The 27,364-nt window shown below is 43.3% G+C and overlaps 1 protein-coding gene across 4 annotated transcripts in view; it reads left to right on the top strand.

Moving 5' to 3' along the window:
* Positions 1-21,927, top strand: part of ADAMTS20 (ADAM metallopeptidase with thrombospondin type 1 motif 20) — a 94,028-nt gene extending 72,101 nt beyond the window's left edge. For 3 of the 4 annotated variants that reach the window (XM_083574296.1, XM_083574299.1, XM_083574298.1), the window contains exons 29-39: positions 6,755-6,922; positions 10,139-10,312; positions 10,957-11,127; positions 11,974-12,174; positions 12,284-12,413; positions 12,530-12,624; positions 12,709-12,803; positions 13,486-13,619; positions 15,506-15,597; positions 18,092-18,196; positions 18,871-21,927. In XM_083574296.1, the coding sequence (XP_083430422.1) occupies positions 6,755-6,922; positions 10,139-10,312; positions 10,957-11,127; positions 11,974-12,174; positions 12,284-12,413; positions 12,530-12,624; positions 12,709-12,803; positions 13,486-13,619; positions 15,506-15,597; positions 18,092-18,196; positions 18,871-18,960 (1,455 nt within the window). In that variant the 3' untranslated portion in view covers positions 18,961-21,927. The remainder of the gene's footprint in view (positions 1-6,754; positions 6,923-10,138; positions 10,313-10,956; positions 11,128-11,973; positions 12,175-12,283; positions 12,414-12,529; positions 12,625-12,708; positions 12,804-13,485; positions 13,620-15,505; positions 15,598-18,091; positions 18,197-18,870) is intronic. The other variant, XM_083574297.1, reaches the window with a different exon arrangement.
* Positions 21,928-27,364: the final 5,437 nt, after the last annotated feature.

The raw sequence follows: 27,364 nt of genomic DNA, 5'->3' as shown, positions 1-27,364 counted from the left end.
TTGCCCATAAGGGACTATACTATTTTTCTGAGCTTTAGCTAGGCTTATCCTTTTTAGAGTAAACCCACTGGAATCAATGGAATTTTAGTTAGCCCCATTGGTTTCAATGGGCCTTTCCTTAAGGCTAGAGCCAATTATTTCTTTTGTCTGTGTGAGATGCAGCAAGCAATTGATTACTTTGCCAAAAACTACTTATGCAATAAAGTGCCAAGGGGTGTGATAGGATGTCAGGCTTCAGGGAACTGGCTTCCTTCCTCCCCCTTTGGCAGTAGATAAGCAGAACAAAGATAAAAGAGTCTCTTACCAGTTAGAAACTTTAATGATCACAGCGAGAGAGCAAAGAATCCATTCCTAGGAATGAAGGTGCTCCCAATTAAGGGTTCCACCCACTTCCTCCCTAGTCACCCCGTCACTACCGCATCTTGTAACCTGATCTTGCAACCACTGTGCTTTGTCTGCTGCCACCTTATCTGCTCTTCTTGACCTTGGACTGAGCAGATGAACACTTTCAAGTGACAGTGAGTCTGTTAACTCTCTCCCTGTTCTTCTCCTCCTAGCTGTTCCCCATCTAGTACTTCCCAGCTTCTGCCTTCTGAACTATGCCCCTCTGCAAACCACTGTTCCAAATCTATACTGTCCTGGGAAGATTCAGGATTCTGATCAGGAGCAGGGGGAGGGGGAGGGGGAGGCTCCCTCCATTCCTCCTCAGTGCAGCCCTCCTCAGCACGGTCCCTGACATACGATCATTTTTTAAAGGAGTCAGACAGCAGGTACCTTCCCTGGAAAAGGCGCTGAACTAGCACAAAACGAAACTTGTTAAATCCTCCAAGTGTCAGCAGTGATAACTCTATTGTGTTTATTAAGTTGGAAGGACAGAGTTCTACTCCATTGACACTAACTGGCAGCTATATAATTGCTCGCTAAATACCCATCATTTTGATGGACAGTTTGCTTGTGGAGAAAGAGTTCGTATATTGCAAGGACTCCCAAGGGAAGGGGAAACAAGTATGCAGTGACTTTTGGCATAGCCTATGCGATCCCATTATTACAGAGAAAGGTCGGTTTTGCCCTAAATTGTCCCCAAACTGCATCACTCTCCTTCCACCCACCACCCCTTGGCAGCCAATAACTTAGGGAAAAGCAGAGAGGTGAAAAACCCTAAAGCCATGGTTAACCAGGCCTGTCTGCACAACCCACCCATTTGGATAACCTAGGCCTGTGATCTTAGACACAATCCAATGGATTGGAACCTGCAGAATTGACTTGGTGTATCTCCATGTTTCTACACATATGATATTATGCACTCTATATACTGTTTCTAGAGAGATGTGGCCAGCTGTTTCTTGGGCACTGGAGTTCCTTGCACAGCTGTTGTAAGCCCTGAAACAAGCAGAAATGCATAGTTAGAAACAGATATCTCAAGCAATCTTACTCCTTTCTTGTAGCTATAAAATAGTCTGCTTTTATTTGTTTCCAAATAGCCGCACAGTATTTTTTGTAAAAGGTAATGTTTTCCACTACTGAAGAGGCAGGATTGATCTAAATTGCAGTCCAAATGATGGAGGCCACTTGGTGGCACATATGTGGGGTGTTTCTTGAAAGGAAAGATATAAAAGCTATATGAAGAGTTCCTGTCTGTACGGTTTCCTGAAAAGCGACCCTTTAAAGCGCAAGCAAAGAAGCTTTTGAACACAAACCTGAACAGACTTCTCAGTTTAGTTTTACAGATGGAATTAAGTGGCAGCAGTGAAAAAACTTTTAACTTTGCAATAAAATTCACACGATCCAGCCAAAGTTAAGCACTTTTAAGTCCTATTAATTTCAGTGGGAGATTTAAGCACATGCATAAATCTCTCCTGTTGAAACCTGTGGGAGTTTAAAGTGCTTTGGCTAGGGGGAAAATGCATTTATTAATCTATTATAGAGATTAATGCCTAGGGCAATTTACAGGAAACTACCTTTGTAACAAGGGATTATTTACTGAACCTTTAAATGCTGGTCCTAGTGCTTTTTTCTCCACTTAGATATGGATAGCTGAATGCAAAATACACCTTGTTGATCACATGAATTTTCAGCTGATAGTTTTCTTAGTATACTACATGCTAGTGGGTGCTCTTACTGCTTAAAGTGATGCAAATCTCAGAGTTTGGGACTTCCTTCATGAAATTTATGTGCCCACAAGCTGAGACACACCACAGACCCTTCCAAGTGTCCCTGTTTTCCAGGAACAGTTCCAGATTTACAGAAGCCTTCCCGGTTTCTGATTTGATCCTGGAATGTCCCACTTTTCCTTAGGACGTCCCTATTTTCATCAGAGAAATTTTGGAAGGTATGGTAGGATGACCCTATTTTTGTCAGAGAAACATTGGAAGGTATGGAGTTATGCCACCCCTGAGCCAAGGAGATATGTAACTATACAACCTTTAGAAGATATCTGAAGGCAGTCCTGTTTAGGGAAGTTTCTAAATGTTTAATGTTTTGCTGTGTTTTTAAATATTGGAAGCCGCCCAGAGTGGCTGGGGGAACCCAGCTAGGTGGGCAGGGCATATATAAAATTATGATGGTGATGATGATGGAATAGGGAGGACACTCCTATTTTCATTGGAGAAATGTTGGAAGGAACGCACCCATGTTTCAAGGGGTAGTAGTAGCTCAACCACGAAACATGATCCCTGAATTTTTCTTCAGTTCAGATTTTGATCTGAGCTAGAGAAGAATTCCTTGTACTCATTGTGTCCCAAGCCCTCTCCATTCAGCTGATTCCCTCAGGCCCCTCTACCCTACCCTGCTCTCCCACACCACTAACTGGACTACAGTGAAGACCGCAGTAGGGCTGTAGCAGCAAGTTGCACTGTGTCCAGGCTACAGGGAACGGTGACAGAGAGAGGCCTCCCATCTCCATGGGGTGTAGCAATATGCCAACCCAGGCAAAGTGGGCCCTGGAAAATGTGCTGCCCCTAGGCCACGGCTACAAATAAATGCAGACTACATCCCCAAAGGCTCCTTTTGGTTGGTCTGGTGCCCTGCTACATATCACACAAAAGTATCAAGAGAAGAGCAATAGGAAGGAAAGGCATCCCTTCCATCAGTCTCCCTACAGCTTAATGTACATTCTGGCAGTTCCCTTGCTGCGAGAAGCCAAGTTACAGGGAACCAGGCAGAGGACCTTCTCGGTAGTGGCGCCCTCCCTGTGGAATGCCCTCCCACCAGATGTCAAAGAGAAAAACAATGACCAGACTTTTAGAAGACATCTGAAGGCAGCCCTGTTTAGGGAAACTTTTAATGTTTAATAGACTATTGTATTTTAATATTTTGTTGGAAGCCGCCCAGAGTGGCTGGGAAACCCAGCCAAATGGGTGAGGTATAAATAATATATTATTATTATTATTATTATTATTATTATTATTATTATTATTAGAACTGCCACCTGATAAGTGGGGGGGGATTTTGAGGTACCGGCGGAAGATAAGTTTGAGTGACTACGAGGTTGGGAGTGGACCCTATTTGGGAGGAGATAACTCAATTTCTTTCCAAGCCAACCTGAAGTGAACCGAGGCAGAGGAGGCTCACCCATCACTAGTGCAAAGTTAATAATAGAGAGACACAGTTGGGCACAGTTATGTGTAAGGAACAAATCCCATAGATTTTAGTAAAATTCAGTAGAGAACAACACTGGAGTATGAGTCTTTGGCCTTTAGCTTTTTCATCTAGAGCAAATAACACTTAAGGGCTCTTTATATATGTAAAAACCATGAGCAGTATCCAGTGAAGTCATTCCGCTGGCACAAAGATTTCCGTCTTCACAACAGAACTTTCCTCCCTCTCCTCTCCTCACACCCCATGCCTCTCCCAAATCTGCTCTGGAGTTCTTGTGCTGACAGAACAGCTTTGATGGATCCTGCCCTCTGGCACCATCTGTGTAGTAGACAAAGAGATAATTTTAATTCCCAATATGTTTCAGGCATCAGCCTGTCGCAATAGACCAGTTGCTTTATCTAAGGCAGATGAATCCGCTTGCCCATTCAGTAGAGTACAATACTCTCTTGCATGTATGTTTTGAAACTTTTTATAAGCAGTGTCACATTATCAAACTAGGCCAAGGAAGACTTTTTTTAAAATCATACATTTGGTACTTTCCCCACTCCTAATATTTTTTCCACAGCTGCTGCACATCTTGTTGCTTTCCTTCCATTACTAGTGTACAGCTAATGTTTTTTCCTTTATCCTTTCTGAATTACTAACTTCCACTCTATACTCTGTCTGTTTTGTCATTATTTTATTGTACATTAATTGACACTTCATTGACCATTATCAAGAAATCCTCTTAAGAAGCTAAACCTACTACAGTGACTTCATAAAACACACTTGCACAAACACCATCTTCTATAGTATATATTGTCTGCGTCCTGTTCTGTGTTATTCTATACAAGCACAACTTAAAATGAGCATTTTGTAAACAGCAAAATATCCCCCATATTCCTTGCAAGCAAAACTGGTGCCCATTTGATCAAAGACAGCATTGGTTTTATTTCAGAGCATTTGCATGCTGTCGTTATACATTTGAGGGATTCAGCAGGTCACAATTAAAGCATTTATATCTTTACATTTCAAACAATACATTTATAACAAGCCGCTGTATGAATTACTAATGAGCAGCCGTCTGCTTTTTTATATTTGCACTGTAAGCATTATCCTTCTAATGCAAATCCTGTAGATTTCAAATGGGGAGAGTTCAACACTGGCTTAATTATTCCATTGAAACTGATGGTGCTTTTAAAGCAGTGCTGTTTTTCTGGAAAAAGAGGTGCCGGAACTCACGATGAACGCCTCCTTTGCTCTCTTATAATGTCAATGGTGCCCACCTGAGAGGTGCAGGAACTGAACTCTGGTGAATTCCTGCTGAAAAAAGGACTTGCTTAGCTGTGGCTGGATTGCACCCTTAATTTTTTATTATTAATCACTGAGTAGACCAGGCATGTTTCCTTGCTATGAAAGTAAAGAACAGAACAACATTCTTACCTTAACACTGTTGCCTTCGGTGAATATTATTTGGAAACCGCAGACCTCGGAAACAGAGGTAAAATGGAAGTAAAGTGTCTGGTGAGGAATAGCTCATATTGGGGAAATGGAAACCGCTGAGGGAGGAGGGGACATCCTAATACACTGACACTGGATCTGTTTTCATGTTGGTACTTCAGATAAAGAAATTAAATGATTAGATCTGCCTTACAGTATAAGTGAACTTTTTTTTAAAAAAAAGGAAAAAGATGAGCCTTTTGAGACAATAGGAAATACGTTGTGTCTTTTTCAAACACCTGCCTTACTTAAGTGCCACCATTTATCAAGTTCTGTTTACAGTGTAAAGACTTTAATGTGGAGCTTATCACTGGGGTCCTTTGATACTTAATCCTTCCAGAACTGGCTCTTTGAAATGCCTTTATAATGATAAGGTTTGCAAAAGTGGCAGGTTCTCTGTCGCCTCATGCTCAAGGGCTCGGATAAGAGAAAAGAATACCTTGCAGGAAATATCAAATATCCTTCGCATGGGTCTTTCCCCCTCATTAGAATACCCTCAAAGTGTAACAGAATACAAAGCCTGTAGTGTTTGAAAATGTAGCATAAGAAAACAAATACACTGACATCCCTAGTCCTAACTGTATATACAATGAAGTAAATCCTACTTTTCAGTAAAACTATAGGCAAGTTCCATCATACAATCTATATGTAAGTTCCATAGAAATATATGAGGCATCCTGCTAGATACAGTGATGTAAGATGCAAGTCTCAGTTAGTAGCCTTAGAAATGTTTCCATTTGCTGAAAATAAGAACTGTATTAATTTTTGCTTTGGGGAAAGTAAGGCTGCTGAAGTAGGTAAATCTTAAACACAACTACAAATGAGCAGGCAACTGCCGACTTATTTTAGCTGCCCTGAGTATTTGGGTCTAATTTAAGTTCCCATTATGGCCCACCATGTAGTAGTGTCACTGTCAATGTGGTAAATTTAAATGTCTGCCAAGCCCAGGGCAGATCAGGGCAACAGAAAACAGAAAGATAATTGTTAGTGATAGGGCCTCATAGGGTGCTCTGGTACTGACCGGCTCTGGTATTAACTCCACCTGACTTTCCAGTAAGATTTCCTCCCACCGCTATAAGACTGGTGAGACTCAGAGTAAAGAATCATACAGAGATGGATGGTCACACAGAGGATAGATACATCAACATGCTATTAAGCATGTAAGCAAAATGGAATGTTTGGGTGCCAGGCCATGGGAACAAAGAGCAGGACGTGGTCACTGTCAACATCAGTGGTGATGCCAGGGCAAGACTTGAGGGTAGAATCGGAGGAGGACCCACTTAGCAGAGTGAGCAGGGGGACCACCAAACACTGCAGGGCTGACTTCAAAGTAAGCAAAGCAACACAGAGAGATTCTCTGTAAGACTGTTAAGTCTGGACTCCAAAATTGTGTAACTGCATCACTGGCCAACATGTCCTGTTTGAGAACTTCAAGACTCACATGGCTGACCACACAGTAGAACCCTATGAATGTTTGTTCACGAGTAAGTGCCAATATCTTCAATAGGGCCCTCTCCCTTAAGTGGGTGTATGCTTGTGGCCCAAATGGACCTGATTCAGCATAGTAGCATTTATTTGCCATGCAATATTTGCACCAATAATTGGCCATGCTTCTGCTATGAAAATGTCATTCTAAAGTCAAACAGCTGAGAACGTTTGATTCTTCTTTCTTTTACAGTGCTCTGTATCCTGTGGGAAGGGTGTAAAGGATCGCGACATATATTGTGTTAACAACTTCCAAATTAAACTAGGTGATAATATGTGCCAGCATTTAAAGAAGCCTCGAACCCACAAAGTTTGCAGAGCTGCCCGATGTCCTGGATGGAAGGCCAACAGGTGGAATGAGGTATTTTTTAGTCTTGCAGTCAAGTCACGATACAGTTCTGCAGCAGAGAGAAGGTCATACCTTCTGCAATGAAATATAGTACCTAACTTTTTTGTACTGTGGTGCACCCAGTAGAGTTTGGCTCGTATGGTCCAATCTACCGTCTAATGACAGTTGTTATTTATTTATTTACTTATTTGTTTAATCAGTTTATAGACCAATTAATATATTAAAAAGCTCTTAGAGTTTTACAAGGTAAAACAACAGCAACATAAAATAGAATACAAATTAACTGAAAATACAAACTTTCAATGAAACTCAAGGAACAAAATACAAAAAAAACCAAGCAGTGCAATCTAAAAAATAACACTTGGGAAATGTTGGGGGGCGGGGGACAAATACATTCTTAATAAGAATTTAAGACACTTCCAAGTTGGGGTACCAATCCAGTTTTGCTACAGCATTTAATTTTCTTAGGCCATTATCTGGACACAATAGTCACATGGAAATAAGCCCCATTGAAGAATCCTGAGTAAACACAGGATTTGACTGGATTTTAACTCTCCCATTGAAATCAATGAGGTTTTTAAGTGCTTAGCCTTCACTAGGCAGTATTCTCTTGTATTGTGTGGTTCCGGTTATTCAAAAATATTTCACAAAAGTGGCAAATCTGTGATACTAGGCTAGCCACAGGTTGATTCTGAACACATTGGACCACCGTTGCTATAATTCAGAAATGCACAATTTGCACACCACTGGGCTGAACACAGTGAGCCAACAATAGACAGTAACTTACCAGCCGCTCAATAAGGCCTCTTGAATTTGGGGGTCTGCCTGGGCTGGCATGGGTTGTCAGACACCAAGCAGGCCACAATATTTGGCTCAAGAGCTGTCGCCAGTTTGAGACGCCATAAGCTGTGCAAGCCTGCTACAATCATCCCCTTCCATCCATCCCATTTTAGTCTCTCTTAACATGTGGTGAAAGCATAATAGGACCTTAGGAAGCTACATTATACTGAATCATCACCAGGATAGTCTCAGGTCTCTCTCAGTCCTACCTTGGAGATGCCAGAGATACAAACTGGGGCCTTCTGCATGGGAAGAAGATGTTCTACTATTGATCTACAGCCCTTCCTTTATGATTAGGACAATGCGGTCATTTGTTGTTGTTTAGTCGTTTAGTCGTGTCCGACTCTTCGTGACCCCATGGACCAGAGCACGCCAGGCACTTCTGTCTTCCACTGCCTCCTGCAGTTTGATCAAACTCATGCTGGTAGCTTCGAGAACACTATCCAACCATCTTGTCCTCTGTCGTCCCCTTCTCCTTGTGCCCTCCATCTTTCCCAATGTCAGGGTCTTTTCCAGGGAGTCTTCTCTTCTCATGAGGTGGCCAAAGTATTGGAGCCTCAGCTTCAGGATCTGTCCTTCCAGTGAGCACTCAGGGCTGATTTCCTAAGAATGGATAGGTTTGATCTTCTTGCAGTCCATGGGACTCTCAAGAGTCTCCTCCAGCACCATAATTCAAAAGCATCAATTCTTTGGCGATCAGCCTTCTTTTAATTTTGTGGCAGCTGTCACCATCTGCAGTGATCATGGAGCCCAAGAAAATAAAATCTCTCACTGCCTCCATTTCTTCCCCTTCTATTTGCCAGGAGGTGATGGGACCAGTGGCCATATATGCGGTCATATATGTGTCCTAAATTATTACACATCATTTTTCATTGTGCCACATTGTGTCAATGCAGTTCTGAAGTTAATTAACATTCTGTGGAGGGATGTGCCTTGCGTCAGCGAATGCAATTGATGGAGATGACTACAAAGCAAAACACGTATAGAGGATCTGCTCTTCTTTCATGCTTACATACAGATCACCATAAAGTTAATAGTTACGGTACAAATGAGTCTGGAGAATAGAAACTCCAGCTCCCCATCTGCGATTTTCAAATAAAGTTAATGGAAACAAGTTGTGGTATGTGCTTTTTTCACTCACGTACAAGAAGGCTATATATTCTGCCTTTTCAAGAGGCACACATTTTAGGAAATGTGCCATGGAGAATTAACATTAAAAGGCTGCAGAGGAGAGTATGACTTAAAAAAAAATGAAACAAATATGCAATGAAAGGGTGGAGGCAATAATGGCTAAATATGATTCAGTCATTTTTGAAGTCTGGAAAACATTGGCAATGGTAAGATGAAGCTGCTTGAAAGCATGTGGCCTTTGATTTCTGTGTGAGAGAGAAGACAAGTGACATCAGCATGTGAATAAATTCCCTCTTTACCAGTTACATGAATGCCATGTACGAGTGGTAGGAAATAAAGAGAACATTTGCTCAGTTGCTTTCCAGCCCCCCTTATAAACCTGCACAGCTCGTGACCGACAATACATGCTAACAACCATATATTGTGGTTTTCCAATGCTGGAACTCTCCACTTTTGCCTACACAACAAGGGATGGGAGATAAATTTGATTCAGCCTGCGTTTAAAGGTGAACTTAATCCACATTTTCCGAAATGATCTGCAAACTGAGGTTCAGCCATCCTTCACAAGTCACACTTCCCTGAATTTTGCAATGCAGTTCTTTAGCCAAGTAATGTGTACAAAGATGCACAAACCAGGGTAAAATGTGCATATAGGTGCATATATTTTACTGAAAATAACATAAAATGCATTATACTAGGGAAAGCTGCTTTGCAAAAAAAAAGTAGATATTGGGCAAAATTGCACACAAAAAAGTGGATTCTAGGAGACACCATGAACTGATGTGGAAATCTAAACTTAAAATCGGAAAAATGGGAAACTGAGAGAAAATGACATTGATATATTTCCCCATATATGGCTTGTGGGTGCAATGGCTCACAACTGACAATTGCCTTCCACTAATAGAGCAAGATTTCCTGTGCTGTTTTACAGCAAAGATCTATACTTGCCTACTCATAAGTGTCATTCTGAGTTTAACAGGACTTACTCCAAGGTAAGCAGATAGGCTGCAGTCCTGTCTCCAGCTTACCTGGGTGTAAGCCCCATTGATTTATTTTAGAGTACGTATACCCTAGCAGAGTTAGTGACTATTAAAAAGTATGAATGTCGTATTCCTAACAATACATACTTGGGTTAAGCACCCTTGAGATCATCAGGGCTTTCCTCTGTGCAGATATGGTTTGGATTGCCCTGTTACGTCTCATTCACTCATTTCCCTGGTTTTTCTGTGCCTGTGTGTGCACATTTATTTATTTCAGTGTTCCGTGACCTGTGGAGAAGGAGTTCAACACCGGGATGTTTACTGTAGGTTGAGAGGCAGCGGTAGAGTTGATGAAGTGCTGTGTAATTATCTGATGCAACCACCTAGTAAGAGGCCTTGTTGGCTACCTGCCTGTGTACAGTATCACTGGCTGACTGATGAATGGCAAGATGTAAGTATAGGCCAAGAAATAATCATCCTGTTTGAGATTATTTAAACCAGTTACAGATGTCTGCAGGTTTGGCTGCAGTTACACTAGTTGTTAAAAAATATTTGCAGTGGGAAAACCACCATAGTTTTCAACAGTGACATGCAACACCGTTGTCATATGTGTATTATTTGTGCATTCTGCTGTTTGCCCACATATTTGTCTACTTCAGTCCCTGCCAATGAAGATGCCTGGAAAGTGAGGTGGGTGGTAACGCTACTGACACACATGTTTTAAGGATCAAAGGCGATCTGTTGAAGAAAGATCTGAAGGTTGCTTTATGATGTATGACTCTATGGCTGCATTAATAGGGTGCCCCAATAGTGTAAATGGGGCAAATCAAAACAGTGATACATTTTACTTTACAACTCTGAGTGGCTTTGAATGTCCTGATGACACACAGGGAACAAGAAGAGATGCCCACCCTGAAATACTACTCTTAGCACCAAACACTTAATATCATATATAAAGCTTTAATAAAAACGAGTAGCTACAGAATTCCACTTGCTTTCAGAGTGGCCACATTTGGAACGGGCTTCTTTGGGGAAAAAAAAACTTGGCTTCAGAAATGTAGTCTATCTTACAGGATTTGTTCTTGTCATCTTCAGTGTTCCTCGTCGTGTCAAAAAAGGGAAACATACCGCAAGGTGAGGTGTGTGGATGAAAACGGGATCCAAGTAAACGAAAGACTCTGTGATCCTGGCGCGAAACCTCCATCCAGCAAGAAATGCAAACTGGCTTCCTGTAAATATATTGTCATTACAGTTGACTCCTCACAGGTATGTATATGTGCATTTGTGACCAGGTGTCTGATTTTATACCTGAAAACAGCAGATGCATTTTTTAAAAAAGCATGAGAGTAGAAAGAGTCTCTCCTACGAACAGTTCAAAAACATCCATTGAATTCTCTCAGCTTCCACCAATTCAGTTTGCTTTTATTATGGTGTACAGGCCTTAGAGCTGCTTTTCCCAACATGAACATCTCTTTCTGTTGAAAAAGTTTTGTATTTTGTGGCCTAAAGATTTTAGGGGCTGCCACACAAAAAATGTCTTCTGCAGAGCAGCTGCCTCCCTGAATTTCTGAGGAAGGTGGAACTACCAAGAGACAAAATCCTATGCCTACTTTCTTGGGAGTAAGCTCATTGAAATGGGGACTTCCTTCTAGGAAACATGCCTAGAACAAGGTTGCAATAAAGCCTCTCCTCCTTCCAGAGGGGAGGAGTTGTGAGCGGGAGCCGTTTCCTGCGTCGGCAGGGGGCGTTCTGGCCCCTGCATCTGCTGTCCTGGCTGCCGTGCCACGCCCCCTGGCAACCAACCAATCAGGCAGAAGCTGAGGGGGTGGGGTTTAGCTGCTCAAATGCGGCAGCGACAGCATTGCCCTCTCATTGCGCTGCTGGGTTTTGTCAGATCACCCACCCATCCTCCCTTTAGTTCATTTCCATGTTTTTGACCTTGCTATGGACCTGTGGTTGGTCGCCTTGGTTGTCCAAGGGGCCTGATAGGAATTTTTATATACTTTGTCCTTGTGTCTTTCTTATCCTCAAGTGGGTGGCAGGTCCTCGACTCACAAGTATAATAACAATTAACTTCATGTGCCTTTTGTGACAGTAATTATATTATTTTAGTGTCCAGCTGGTTGTTATCTTGAGAACCAGCAGAAGACCTCATACTGTGTAGAAGCCCACAATGCCTGGAGCAGCCATACCAACAGCCTTCGAAAAATAGCATACAGAAATTGCCCACTGGCTCAGTCACCACTGATGAATAAATGTAATGTTGTGGCCTGTCCACTTGCCGCATCATGGAATGTGGGGAAATGGAGTCAGGTGAGTATTGACTCAGCAAGGTTAAGATGCCTCAGTCCAGGAAGGAATTGTGGCCTCCACTTTGACTTGTTTGCTGTTGTCTAAATTATTTCTATGACCTCTGCTTAAGTGTTCAGCACCTTGTGGAAAGGGGACGGCAGGAAGAAGAGTAGAATGCATGACCCAAAGTGGTTCACCCAGTGACTTGTGTCTGTCACATTTGAAACCTGCAGCTAGAAGGATTTGCCATGCGAAAGACTGTAAGTAATTCAGATATGTGCAATGGATACCATGGAATGCTTCATTCACTCTCTCTCTCTCTCTCTCTCTCGCACACACACACACACAGAAAATGACCTGACACGTCTATTTTTAGGTGAGATGATAACCAGCTGCAAAGAAATCCAGATCAGAAAAAAGATTAGAAAGGATGGGGAATATTTGCTAAACATTAAAGGAAGAAAGATAAAGGTATTGTTACTCCTTTTATCTGAGAGGGGAGATATGTGGAGGAAATCCATCTTTTTCTAAAGGAATTCTATGTTTCTGTTGTAGATTTTTTGTTCAGACATGTGGCTAGAGGATCCCAAAGAATATTTAACACTGGCTAAAGGAGAAGCAGATAACTTTTCAGAAGTATATGGATATAGGTACTGTGATTTTTAATTTTTTAACCTTTCTTTATTTGTAGATATACTGTATTCATATGTAAGTTGCAGAATGAGATGTCTGTTTCTTTTTATGTTCTGAATTAATGTTGAGGAACCTAGGAAATGCTATTCCTAGGTTCTTCAACATTAATTCAGAACATAAAAAGGCAACTCTGCACTTGTGCACATTTGAGATGCAGGCTACCTGGACATGTTGGACAGCCATCTAAAATGGTGGCACCCTGCATGCTCCAAACTGAGCATGTGCAAATAGTTTCAGAATTCATCTGGAGCAAACTCCAGCTCCCATAATCCATGCTATTATTTGGCCAGAGCTCTACCAAAATTCACAACTTGAGCATGGCTTATTTCTAAGCATTGCATTTGTAATGGCTCCGTATGCTGGGCATGATCCAGTCAAAGTTAATTTCTAACTCCTATTTATTTTTAATGTGAGAGTTAAGGACATGCTTACACCTCTCTCCATAATATCAACAGGACTTAAAAGATGTTTAGCGTTCCTGGACTGCTTTCACAGCTTTCAGCTGCAAATCTGTAGGCGTTTATACAACCCTCTGTGTTGCATAATGTAACCTAATTAGTTTTCACCCTCTTCACGCTTTTAATATGGAATAGCACTTTGCTGTGATGAAAGCAAAAACTAAAGAACGCTTATTTGTAGGCTGCAAAATCCATACGAGTGTCCTTTTAATGGAAGCAGACGGCAAGATTGCATGTGCAGAGATGACTACCCTGCAGCTGGCTACACCATTTTTAGGAAAATAAGAATTGACCTCAGTTCTTTGGAGATTAAAAGTGAGTCTTTATGTAATAATACTGTGTTTCGCAATGACTGAGTGACTGTTGAAAACACAAATTGTATTCCCAGCAGTGCCCTTTTGAAAGAAAAAGTCTATTTTCCCCCACCCTGTCTTTCATTACACAATGATATATTGGAGGTGATGTGAGATTCTATGAAATCCCTTCTTGGTGGGATTTGATTTGTGATAGGTTTTTGCATGCGCACATCATTATGGTGTGATGCTCCTATCAAGAGGTGAGCTTGTATGTGTGGCCTCTCCCCCAAGCAGCCGGCCATATTGTTCTCTCTTCTCATTCTGTGCAAAGGCGATGCTAGAGATTTGTCATCCGATCTCTGCTCTCTCTCGACTTTTGCAAATAGCAGATAAAGGCAGAAATGAGGCTTTTATGGTTTTCCTAATGGCACTATTGTCAACATCAGAAGGGGAATGACAGTGGAAAGAGCTCTCCCTTGTTGCCACCCTCCCAACCTCCCTCAGAGGGGGCAGTGGGCCTCACATGAAGACTGCAGGATCCAAGTAGGTTCATGTCAGGAGAGGCGCTCCAAATATCTATTGGGATGGACCAAGCTTTATAGGTCAAAACCAGCCCTTTGCATTGGATCTGCAGAGCCAACCAGTACAGCTTTCTCAAACAGTCTGCAAAGGCAGCCCCACATAAAGCTTCTTGTAGCAATTCAATACAGTCCTGAGCTTCCCAGGCCATAGATTACTGCAGCCAAGGCTATTCCTGCCCTGATAGGGTGATAGCAACTTCAGAAAGGCCATTTTCAGTGGGGAAATAGCTCTTTGAAAGGGTCATACTTTCCCTCCACTGTTGTCCTGATATGGAGCCACACACACACACACACACACACACACACAGAGAGAGAGAGAGAGAGAGAGAGAGAGAGAGAGAGCGCCCCACGGTGGTTGCTATTTGCAAAAGTTTAAAGAGACCTGAGACCTATTCAAGCACTTTCATGGCCATGTCTGGTCCAGCCCTTAAACTAGATGCTTTAAGGAACTGGCGGGGGGGGGGAGGAGAAACAGAGTGGTGTAGTTCCATGTTTCCTATGCACTTAGGCCTCCACCAGCTCAGAGTTCTGAAGGCACAGAGTAGGGCTGGTCCACCCATGAGGCAAGCTGAGGCAACTGCCTCAGACAGCAAGATCCACAGGGGCAGCAGATCTGGCCTCCAGGGAATGCATTGCCTGAATTTGCTGCTACTGCTGCTGCTGAGGTAGCAGCAACAACTTTGGTGCTTTCCTTAGAGACCAGCTTTGCCTCTTCCCTGGCAGCTTCCCCATGCTGCCTCTACAGCAGTGTCTTGGTGTATAAGAAGTGCTGCTGGTCCTCCACTCCCACCCTTGTTCCCATCGTAGACCTTTATTCCCCTCCTTGTTCCAATGTAGATCTTCATTCACCCCTTCCTCCATGGGGACGTGGGTGGCGCTGTGGTCTAAACCACTGAGCCTCTTGGGCTTGCCAATCAGAAGGTTGGCGGTTCAAATCCCCACAACAGAGTGAGCTCCCGTTGCTTTGTCCCATCTCCTGCCAACATAGCAGTTAGTTCAAAAGCACACTAGTGCAAGTAGATAAATAGGTACCACTGCGGTGGGAAGGTAAACAGTGTTTCCATGCTCTCTGGCACTCGTCACGGTGTCCCGTTGCACCAGAAGTGGTTTAGTCATGTTGGCCACATGACCCGGAAAGCTGTCTGTGGATAAACACTGGCTCCCTTGGCCTAAAAGTGAGATGAGTGCCGCAACCCCATAGTCATTTTTGACTGGACTCAACTGTCCAGGGGTTCTTTACTTTACCTTCCATGGGGTGGGCATGAATCAAGATTAATTAAACTAGTTTTGCTGGCCATAACGAGCTTTCCATTTTTTTTGCTAGCCACCGACTTCCGTTTTGCTCACACCATACTTGGGAAGCCCGTTCCTTTTGCCACAGCTGGAGACTGTTACAGCGCTGCAAGATGCCCACAGGTACGTGTCAGGGATAGAGATGGGACTCAGTTTTCCTTTGTCATGCATTTTTTCCCAATCCATTAAATATTAGCAGCTCAGGAACTCTAAGAAATCAAAAGAATAGTGCAGTTTTGAAATCAGTGCAGTTTTGAAAGGCTCAGTCTGCCATCTTGAGTCAAAATGGTGTCCCGTTGTATCCAAACATAGATGAAAACCTTCCCCCTTGATCTCAGGAGCCATCATGCCATATTTGGTTAATATCACGGAAGGTTTGAAAAGTCAAGTTTGCCAGCTTGTTTGAAAATTGTATCAAACTGGACAACAAACAAACTCTTTGATCTCAGAACCAAATATGATTCCAATATCTCCAGAAGTGTCCAAACAAGGGGTGAACAAACAACTTTCCAAGATATATAGTTGATTTTGTTGAAATCTTTAAATACCCAAATATCCCTCTTTTCTTGCTTGCTCCCTTTTTATTTCATTTTGGCCTCTTCTTCATCTGGTTTCTCACATTTTATCTGTTTTCAAATGTTCAGTGACTCCAGTGATCAGAAGGACTGTAGAATTTGGCTTGCCATTCATTGCATGTGATGGGGCACATTCCCAAGCAAGTGTGAGGGATTTTCAGCCATTGGCAAGCACTGTAGAGATGTGAGAATTTTCCTAGTGTTTGGCAGAAATCAGTACCCAAATCCCATGAGGTCTTCTGTTCCTGTTTCTTTTTTTTTACCCTGTCCCCCTCTTTTCTTGAAACCCCCTCTTTCTGTTCACCTGCTCATTCACTCTTCCTTTGTCTTGCCACTTCTTACAGACCCCCCTCCCTCCTGACCCGTTGCTTCTGGAGTTTGCAATGCAACACTGCCCTCTTGTGATCTCACAACTTCTCTTCAGCAATTGTGCTTTAGGCAGTCAAGGCAGTCTTTTTCAGAGCGGTATGACAGAAGCATTGACCTAATCCAGAAGTTTTTGACATTTTTGAGTCCATGGCTCCCTTGACCAACTACATTCTTTCTGTGGATCCCCTGTAGGGATATGTGCTCCAAACCTCAGAAGTCCCTTGCCTGCAGAGCTGGCAGCCCCTTTTCGAACATCCTCCCTTGCAGAGTGTTCCCTCAGCCTCCTCTCCTCTCCCCTGACCAGCCCCCAGAGGCACCATTCGCTTGGGGAGCTTGTAGCCAGGGCTGCTGCAACAAACAGCTGTGCAAGCATTTGGGAGGCAGAGACATGAGAAGGCATCAGAGGAGGGAGGGAAGGAAGGAGGGACAGTGGCTGGTGTTGCCCGCAGTGCCCCTGACCATCATTCAAGGCACCCCAGGGTGCCATGGCACACTAGTTGAAAAACACTGCCCTAATCCAAAGCAGGTTCCCCAACTTTAGGGTGTATTTATGATGTAACTTTTAGAAGGCAGCCCTGTATAGGGAAGCTTTTTAATGTGTAATGTTTTATTATGTTTTTATATATGCTCGAAGCTACACAGAGTGCCTAGGATAACCCAGTCAGATGGGTGGGGTACATATTATTACAGTGGTACCTCGGGTTAAGTACTTAATTCATCCCAGAGGTCCGTTCTTAACCTGAAACTGTTCTTAACCTGAAGCACCACTTTAGCTAATGGGGCCTCCTGCTGCTACCGCGCCGCCAGAGCACGATTTCTGTTCTTATCCTGAAGCAAAGTTCTTAACCCGAGGTAATATTTCTGGGTTAGCGGAGTCTGTAACCTGAAGCGCATGTAACCTGAAGCGCATGTAACCCGAGGTACCACTGTATTATCATTATTATTATTATTATTATTTCAAATATCTAATGTGGTAGCAACTGGTGCCTGTTGAAGATGGGCTGGGGGCAGGGGAGCAAAAATGTGCAATGCCGGACAGATGACCACACATGCACCCACACCCCTTGACACAATTAACAAAAGCACACACACATACCTGACAATGTTTCTGCCCACCTGACACTCGCACATACAGGTGACTTTCTCTCTCTCTCTCTCTCTCTCTCTCTCTCTCTCTCTCTCTCACACACACACACACACACACACGCACACATACACACTGAGAGAAATTAAAAGAAGGAAGTTGGAACTACAAAGGGCCTTATTCACACGGTCTCGAAATTTGCCTTCTAAGTTGCTTGTTTCTTCATTTTTGGGTAGGAACCGTGTGACATTTCTCCTTACTGGGTGATACAACAGCTTTTCTGGAGCTAAAATCTGCTTTTCAACCAATTGGTAGTTAGAGCAGAAAGATTTTCTAAATCAATTACATGTCACTGTGCTGTTTGCTACATCACGTCCCCCCCCCCATATCCCCTTATCCCCCTTTTTAACTCTTCTTTTGTGATGCTGCCCCATACCCTCCCCACCCCACCTCAGCCCTCCTTGTCTCATCTTTCTTTTATTGATGCTTCTGCTGTTCATTTCTGGGCGCACCTGCACAAATATTAGCAATATTACTAGTGATGCTCTAAAGCTGATCTGTATGTTTTTTTCTCTCTCCACTTGAAAAGGGGCAGTTTGGCATCAATTTGGCAGGCACCGGACTGAGGCTATCCCCTACGGCAAAGTGGATCGCTCAGGGAAATTATGTTACAGTTCAGATACACAAATCTCAAGTAAGTCTGTTTGCACCAATTATTATTTGCAAGGATTGGGTGTTTGCTCCAGTTGCTTCAATTAGCAGCAAAGGAACCTTGAGTCAGTTACAGTGGTACCTCGGGTTAAGTACTTAATTCTTTCCGGAGGTCCGTTCTTAACCTGAAACTGTTCTTAACCTGAAGCACCACTTTAGCTAATGGGGCCTCCCGCTGCTGCCGTGCTGCCGGAGCACGATTTCTGTTCTCATCCTGAAGCAAAGTTCTTAACCCGAGGTACTATTTCTGGGTTAGTGGAGTCTGTAACCTGAAGCGTGTGTAACCTGAAGCGTATGTAACCCGAGGTACCACTGTACTAAGGAGTTGGAAAGCGTCAGGCTTTAAAAAAGAAGAAGAAGAGGCTATAAAGACTTATTCTCATAAAACTTCTTAAGCAAGAGAACAAGGAAAGTGGCAACAGACATCTGGAAGAAGCAGGCCCTGTTTTAAGGCAGGGCGGCTGGGGCGGGGGGAGTGATTTGGAGCTGCCTGCCACATGGCACAGAAGGAGAGGACGCGCAGGTCATTGATTCATCTCCTTCCCATGATTCCTGGTTCTCAGACAACTTGTGCATCGCTGCAGCGAGGGGGCGCTGTTGCTTCCAAGGCAGCTATGAGTGCATGCTTCTCATGAAGTGATTTTCTGTTCTTTCCAGGATGATACTAAGATATATGGAAGATGTGGAGGATTCTGTGGGAAATGCATTCCTAATGGAAACACTGGTCTCCAACTTCAAATAAACTAGAGAGAGAAAAAGAGAGAAGAAGAAGAAGACGACGACGAAGAAATCCTTAAGAATTATATTGAAGGTGCTGTTATTTCCTCAATCCTTTCAACTCTGCAGTGTTTGTCTACTCTGAATTCCTACTCCTCCTTCTATGTTAATCGGCAACTCTGCTTTTTGCCACACCCACAACCTCCTGCAAAGCTGCCACAGGTTGCTGGACACATTCTTAAGGCCATTTCGCCCATTTAAAAGGAAAACGGACCCCTTGGTGTTTTATGCGCACACATAAAACTGCAACGAGTGACATGAACATGGCAAACGTGATTACAAATGCACATAGCATATAAATACATTTCTCTGAGATCCGGGGTTTCTTGCAGCTCCCTAGCACTCTGAACACACTGGCTGAATGTATAGTGAATGTACCTGGGGATGTAGCCGGTTCCACCCTGGGCATGTTTCTTTAACAGTCTGTATCCTGTTCTGCTAGGCCTTGGGACCTGCAGAGAAAATGGTAACCAATAGCAGAGTCTCAGCAAGGCCACTGTGGAACTTTTTTTGGGGGGGATTGGCCCTTTCATTGCAAATTTAGGGGGGCCCAGCCCCCACTGCTTGGCGCTGATGGAAGAGCCACAACTTCAAGCCAAACAGTGTACAGAGGATTTCCCTTAAGTGTGACACTGGGGCATCACCTGAATCAGAATCCTCCTCGGGGCAACACTGGGACTCCGAAGCAAGATCCTATATGCAAACCAACCCTGCAAAAAATTAAAGTTCCAAACTGCAGGTTCAGGCCCTCTCTGCACAGTCTGTATGCACATCGAAACCAAACAGATAGGCACGTGGCTGCATGGGGGCCAGGGGGGGTAGAGCTTGGTACTACGATTCCATTAGAATCATAGAATCGTAGAGTTCAAAGGGACCCTGAGGATCATCTAGTCCAACCCCCCTGCATTGCAAGAATATGCAGCTGTCCCATATGGGGATTGAACCTGCAACCTTGGTGTTATCGGCACCACGAGCTCACCAACCGAGCTACTGTACATGTGATCGACCTGTGAAGGCGCTCCCCTTGTGCACATTTCATTGCACTAGAGCATTCTCTCCCAACCCCCTGGCAAAAAGAAGAAGAGAACCTGAACTGGCTTTTTGTAAAGTTGTTTATTAAATGAATAAGTTAAGATCCTTGGACTGACTCCTGACCATTAGGTCCAGTCATGGCCGACTCTGGGGTTGTGGCACTCATCTCGCTTTATTGGCTGAGAGAGCCGGTGTACAGCTTCCAGGTCATGTGGCCAGCATGACTAAGCCGCTTCTGGCGAACCAGAGCAGCACACGGAAACGCCGTTTACCTTCCCACTGGAGTGCTACCTATTGATCTACTTGCACTTTGACGTGCTTTCGAACTGCTAGGTTGGCAGGTGCAGGGACTGAGCAACGGGAGCTCACCCTGTTGCGGGGATTCAGACCACCGACCTTCTGATCAGCAAGTCCTAGGCTCTGTGGTTTAACCCACAGCGCCACCTGCGTCCCTTAAGATCCTTATTACTGTACAAAACAAAGAGTTCACATTTGCTAAGCTGGCTCGATCAGTTACGTTAGAAAGCATGGAAGGTGTTGAAATATACAATGTCCAGCATAATCCTAAATATATTTAATCATCTTTAAATCCCTCTAGGTTCACTGGTACTTACTCTCTAGTAAGTTGGTTTAGGATGGCAACTGATCAACTTTGCAAAACCCTGCCAGGGATTATATTTGTCCCCAGATCTATCTCAGATAGGTGCATGTCAATATACTTTCTGCTGATACAGTTCCTTTCTTCATTGTGCCCCTGTCCTCTTTTCACATCACATTTTTGGTACTTACACAGACGCAGCAGCTCAGCTTCAGAAATCTCCTTGCTTAGCAAACATGCTTAGCAAAGTTAACGTCTATTGTGGCTAAAAGCAAGTAATCACATAAAGAAAACCAGCATTCTGAACCTAATGTTAGTGATCCTACCTCTCATCTATGTACTATGAAAACACTTAATTTTGTATATTATAGGGTTTTTATTTCAGTTGTGTGTGTACACACACATACACACACGGAAGTATACAACCATTGCCCAAATACTTCAAAATGAATGCCCATACTATATGTTAAAGGAAACCTCTGTTGCATCTTTGAAACTCTCATGCAAGAAGCTATGTAGGAAGTAGAGCTCATTGACTTTAGGGAGATCTAGTTTAGATTTCTGGTGCTCCTAGTAGTCCTCATTCAAGTGTCCTGCTTTTTCCACATCAGGAAGTCATTGCTCTGTGCTACTTTGTCTCCACATATGTAGAGAGTTTTGTCTTTAAGAAGTGTTCTGGTTGTTGGACTTGCCAGAAACCCCAAATATTAATTAATTATAATAATATAATTAATATTACATTGAATTTAGACACTATTTCATAACAAGTTCTCAGGTATTTGGAATGTATAGCATATACTACGATTGTATTTTCTTTGTGATGCTTACTGTTGAAGCCAAATACCAGCTAAAGGTACAATCCTCACTCCATTCAAGTCTGTGACAAACGCCCCATTCATCTTAATGGATCAGCATTGCAACCTAGACAATTAAACCAAATACCGTCAACTGCCAGTAAAGCATTGGTAGAGGAAAAAATGGCAGCTATACTAATCTCACCCACAAAGATATTTAAAATACTGTAAGGGCTAAGTCATACCACGGGATTTTGAGCAGTTAACTGCCTTTGAGCTAACACATATAGATAACTATTTTGTGACCTCTGTATCAGAAAAGTATTTTTTTGCACTATGTGCCTTATTCTACTTGTAAACATGAAAACTGTAACATTATTTTCCTAGAAATGTTTACATTTACAATACCTATGTTATAAATTATAAAAAAAACTTTATGTAATAAATATGCCATGTGATCACTGCTTAAATACACTGCTTAAATACAGTGCTGATGTGTCAGCAAATCACTTATGGGATGGTTTGTGCAAATCATTCAGCGTCTCTTCAACCTTTGACATTTTTTTCTACATCGGGAAGAAAGAGCCTGTGCAACTTAATTTATTAAGACTGCAGTCCTTTGTACAGTGGTACCCCGGTTTACGAACTTAATCCATTCTGGAAGTCCGTTCTTAAATCGAAACCGTTCTTAAACTGAGGCACACTTTCCCTACTGAAGCCTCTCGCCACCGGTGCCCTTCCACCATGCGGCTTCTGTTCGGCTTCCAGGACAAAGTTCACTAACCAGAACGCCTAATTCCAGTTTTGAGTTTGTTGACTGAATTGTTCATAAACAGGGCTGTTCGTAGACCGAGGTACCACTGTATACCTACCTGAGAGTAGCGATGTCAGATAATTCCGATGAACACATAAATGGGAGCAGAAATTGCTGGAGTTCACTTATTCCTCCCACATCTGAAATGGAAATCCATCAAGGGAATATGATCAGCATTCACTGTTTTCGTTACTGTCGGTCTGCCAATGATGCACAACTGGAAAAGAAAGCCCTGGTCTTAGGGCATTACAGTGGTACCTCAGGTTACAAACACTTTGGGTTACAAACTCCACTAACCCAGAAGTAGTACCTCAGCTTGAGAACTTTGCCCCAGGATGAGAATGAAAATCACGCGGCGGCAGCGGGAGGCCCCATTAGCGAAAGCACGCCTCAGGTTAAGAACGGACCTGCGGAACAAACTACAGTAACCCAAATGAAAGGGTACCAGAATGTGAGTCACAGAAGCCTGGTTACCTGGAGCCTGATAGCAGCATTGCTGGGATACCAACCTATGCTGGAGAAAGGTAGTGCGTGTCATTGAGGAGACTAGCGCCTCCAATGTAGGCAGTGGTGTAGCGTGGGTTGTCAGCACCCGGGGCAAGGCAAGTAATTTGCGCCCCCTAACCCATGGATTTGCCCTAACCCCAGATGTTGCGCCCGGTGCGGCCCGCACCCCCTGCACCCCCCACGCTACGCCACTGAATGTAGGTAATGGATCAAAGAGCACCTGCAAGCAGAGGCCTCCCTAAGGCTCCCTTGTGCCCTTGGCAAGGAGACATTGGCCACCCAGGAGTCAGCTGCATAAGTTTAAAAACAGTGTTTTAAATATGTTATGAACATGCAACACCAGATGGCGCTGTAAAGCACAAAACTTTACTATGCAATTTTACAGAGGCTTTTTTTATTTTGTTATAACAAATTTAATTTATGACTTATTTATGGCAGGTTTTTTCCACCCCAGAGCAGTGGAGGAGGAGCCCAGGGAGCATGTGCATGGGTGGACAGGCTCCTAGCCACTCTGAGCTAGAGCACAGAGGCGTGATTTTCATGACCACTCCACCGGGCCTGAGCTCTTGGTGGAGGCCATCTTGGCCAACCCCACAGGTGTGCCCCTGTTGCCAAGCTACAAGGCTGAATAGGTTGAACACCACTCAACCAGACAGGGGTGACCATCTACTTGACAGCATCTCTGTCTTCTCTGGCTCTGAGCTCTCCTCTAGCTCATTATCACAGCCAGACATCATATCCATGTCACCGTGTTCCTTCAAGATTTCCTTGAAAGTTATTGGAAGCCGCATCCAAATTCACAGCTTTCACTCCGTCTTGCTGGCGCATTGCTATGTTTTAAAAGATGCTGGTGGAATCCAGTTAAGTCTATATTGTGAAGAAATGTTTACAGTCTGGGATCTACATTGGCTCCCAGTACGTTTCTGAGCACAATTCAAAGTGTTGGTGCTTACCTTTAGAGCCCTAAACGGCCTCAGCCAAGTACACCTGAAGGAGCATCTCCACCCCCATCGTTCAACCCAGACACTGAGGTCGAGCACCAAGGGCCTTCTGGTGGTTCCCTCATTGCGAGATGTGAGGTTACAGGGAACCAGGCAGAGGGCCTTCTCGGTCATGGCACCCGCCCTGTGGAATGCCCTCCCATCAGATGTCAAGGAAATAAACAACTATCTGACTTTTAGAAGACATATGAAGGCAGCTCTGTTTAGGGAAGTTTTTAATGTTTGATATTTTATCACTTTTTTATTCTGCTGGGAGCCGCCCAGAGTGGCTGGGGAAACCCAGTGGGGTAATCATCACCATCACCATCATCATCATCATCCAAATGTTTGCAGAAAGATGTACACAGACAATGATTTACTTACTGCTCCCCATGGTCCTGTTCTCCACTGGTTTCCTTGAGGAGAGTGGTGATTCCTTGAGTTTACATGGTCATGTGAATGATGGACCTTGTGTATTGGAGGATAATCCTGGTAGTTTGGATGGTCATGTGTATCCAGACTGTGGTGATGATGATGATGATGATTAGTGTGGCTCAGCTGGGATTGTGCCTCAGTTTTGTTGTTCACCGCAGAAAAGATCTGAGGCATTGGCAAATGACTTTCTTTGTACTTGAAAGTCGCAATGACATCTGCATGGAAGATGGGAAAGTGTGGGGAGGGGTGAGGAGCCCAGCTCCTTTGCCAAGGTAAACCAGTGAAAATGGAAACATGCTTATCCAACCTTGGTAGGGGCTCAGGCTCAGGGGATTCATATTTTAGTGCATGTATAATATTCCGCTAGACAATTTCTTCTTCAGACTGAGATGTTAAGGTAATCAGCATTAGTTCACAGGGTGCTCATACAAAGGGAGGCATTGTTCAGCTTGAAGGCTATGTCCTGAGAAAAAAGTCAGAAATTTTTAGATGCATTTCTGAGTTCACAACTACAGAAGGAAAGATGGAGCTTGAACAAAGCAAGAAATGAATGCCAAGTTTTTCACCTAGATCTTTAATTTTCAGTACTTTCAAGGGAGTATATTTCACTGTTGTGACCTACTTCAGGACATCCTAAGCTTTAGGATTCAAAATGGGAAGGAGAAAGTCATCACTTTTTATATTTGATTTTAAAAAAATCAGGAGTGGCCAGCTTCTGAAGTCTGGGAAGTCCATATGTCTATAACATCTATATCAAATCTGACAACCTGATATGATTGAACATACCTGCTGCTGGGTTAAAATGTGGAATATTGAAACGAAAGCTTCAGTGATATCATATTCATGTTGAATTTCCATTCCATTACTTAAGTGAAATGACAGAAAACTTACAGAGCACTCTTTATTTTATTCTTATTTCTTTTTTTGGTGTATGTGTAGAATAATGTGCACAGCCCCATCTAGTGGCTATGCTTAACATTGTTATAAACTACACTGATTCAAAATAACCATCCTTACAATTTAATGCACAGATGTTAAGCCCAGTGACCTATAAACAAGCATAAAATGCTTTGCTGGAAAAGTGCAGTTTTGAGGCAGTTGTTGCCATTTGTCTGTCTCGGGAGATGATGGAAGACTGTGCCTTTGGGGGTAAAGTCAAGGAAAGTTACAACGCCTGCTGTGGCTGTAGAGACCAAAACAGAAGAGACATGTTTTATTGCAGGTGAGGCAAAGGAAGGCGTCCATTTTTGCTGCTACAAGTGTTTCTTCTCTCTGCTCTCCTCTGGTCACTGCTTCGGATACACAACCTGATTGTCTCCAGGCACTGTGATTGTCTCCAAGGGATTCCCATGTGGTGGGGTTAATGTTGCTGGCCTTCTGTATCATGCTGAGTGATAGGCCAAGCTTTTCATAAACTTCTGCAAAGATATTTAGGATGGTTTGGAGGTCATCCTCTGAGTGTGCACACACTACACTGTCATCAGCATATTGAAGCTCTGTGATGGAAGTTATGGTAACCTTATTCTTTGCTTTCAGCCTACTCAAGTTAAAGAGCTTTCCATCTGTTTGAAATATGATTTCTACCCCAGTGGGGAGTTTCTCTTTGACAGTGTATAGAATCATGGCAGTGAAAATAATAAATAGAGTTGGGGCGATAACACAACCCTGTTTAGCACTTGATCCCACTGTGAATGGTTCATTTTGAGAGTCATTGTTATCTGCGATTGTTGCTGTCATGTGATCATGGAGGAGCCAAAGGATGTTCACAAATTTATCTGGGCAGCCAGTTTTCAGATGGACAGTCCACAGGGCATTACGATTTACAGCGCCGAAAGCCTTAGTCAGGTCAATAAATGCTGTATACAGGGGTTGGTTTTGCTCTCTGCATTTTTATTGAGGCTGTCGAGCAGAGAAAATCATGTCCACTGTCCACCTAGAAGGTCGAAAACTATTTTGGGATTCAGGAAGGGTAGCCTCAGATATAGTTAGGAGGCGGTTTGCTCAGATCCTTGCAAGAATTTTGCCAGCCGCAGTTGGTTACCTCAGCCACTCTGGGCGACTTCCATCAAATTAATGACGAGGTGCACAGATCACCTTGCTGCAGTCTTTCCTCCTATAGCGAGATACATTGTGTTCCTGTTTACATTAACGTCATTTGCAAGTAGGAACGTTTTGACACAGATCTGTGCACTCTTTTGTCCTCTTCCCCTCCCCTTAGAAGAAGAGTTATTTCTTCTACGTTACTCAGAATAAGCAATGCAATCGTTCCTGGTTGGCTGGAGATCAATGTGTTCGACACTAGATGTGGTTTTCACAAAATCGAATGTGATATGGTGTGCCACCATTTGAGGCTGATACTAATTGATACTGCTAGGTAGAAGTTAGGGAGGACAACAGTAGGGGTCGCTAGAGCAAATGGCCGATGGTGCTAGAGCCAGTGGTAGGTGGAGACAACTGCTGCATTTTTATAAGGGCGACACTGAGACTAAGGATGAGCAGGCGGACAGCTAGTGTCCCCCTATGGCAGGTGGGACTGACTGAGCATGGAGTGGATTTTGTGGCCCATTGCCTCACTTGCCCTAATGAACTAGCTTCCACTGTGTGTATCATCCTAAGCGAGTGTGCTATCCTAAGCAGGAAGAATTGAGCTTTCTGACTGCTTTGTAAAGTCTCCCTTGTTCTTACATAGCCTACAGTTTAACACAAATATTCGGATTTTCTTTTCGGGGGGGAAAGATGGCAATAATTTTGAGAATAGCAAGTACATAATCTCTGCATCCTTAGGCCTTTTTTATACTTAAGCCCATAGAGGATTGGCTTGTTTGGCTTCATATCCCTTTTTAACACATAAAGGTTTTCTTTTACAGTTTGTGGCGGTTCATTTTACAAGGCCTCAGCTTCATAGGTACTGGGTGTGTTTATTCTGGCTGTAGGAAAAGATTCTGTGCTCTGTTTTCTGATAAGTTTCCCCTCGAGTTCAGTTATGACAGATCTCCCTTTGAATATGCTTTGCTGAAGAAAAATACCATAGCACAAGACAGGCATCTCTGGCTATATTATATTTATGTCTGTAGTCTGTCCTTAAACATCAACAGCTGTGCACACATTGATCTGGCGCACGGCCGATTCTCCACTACATCCAAGAAACCCTTTTCGAAAAAGTTTCTTGGGGATTATGTCTACATTATTGCAATATGATTTCCTAGCCTGCACA

The sequence above is a fragment of the Podarcis filfolensis genome (genome assembly GCF_964270895.1).
Source record: "Podarcis filfolensis genome assembly, chromosome: 10".
In the NCBI taxonomy this organism is placed as follows: domain Eukaryota; kingdom Metazoa; phylum Chordata; class Lepidosauria; order Squamata; family Lacertidae; genus Podarcis; species Podarcis filfolensis.
The sequence above is the reverse complement of the archived record's forward strand: the minus strand, read 5'-3'. Positions and strand labels throughout refer to the sequence as shown.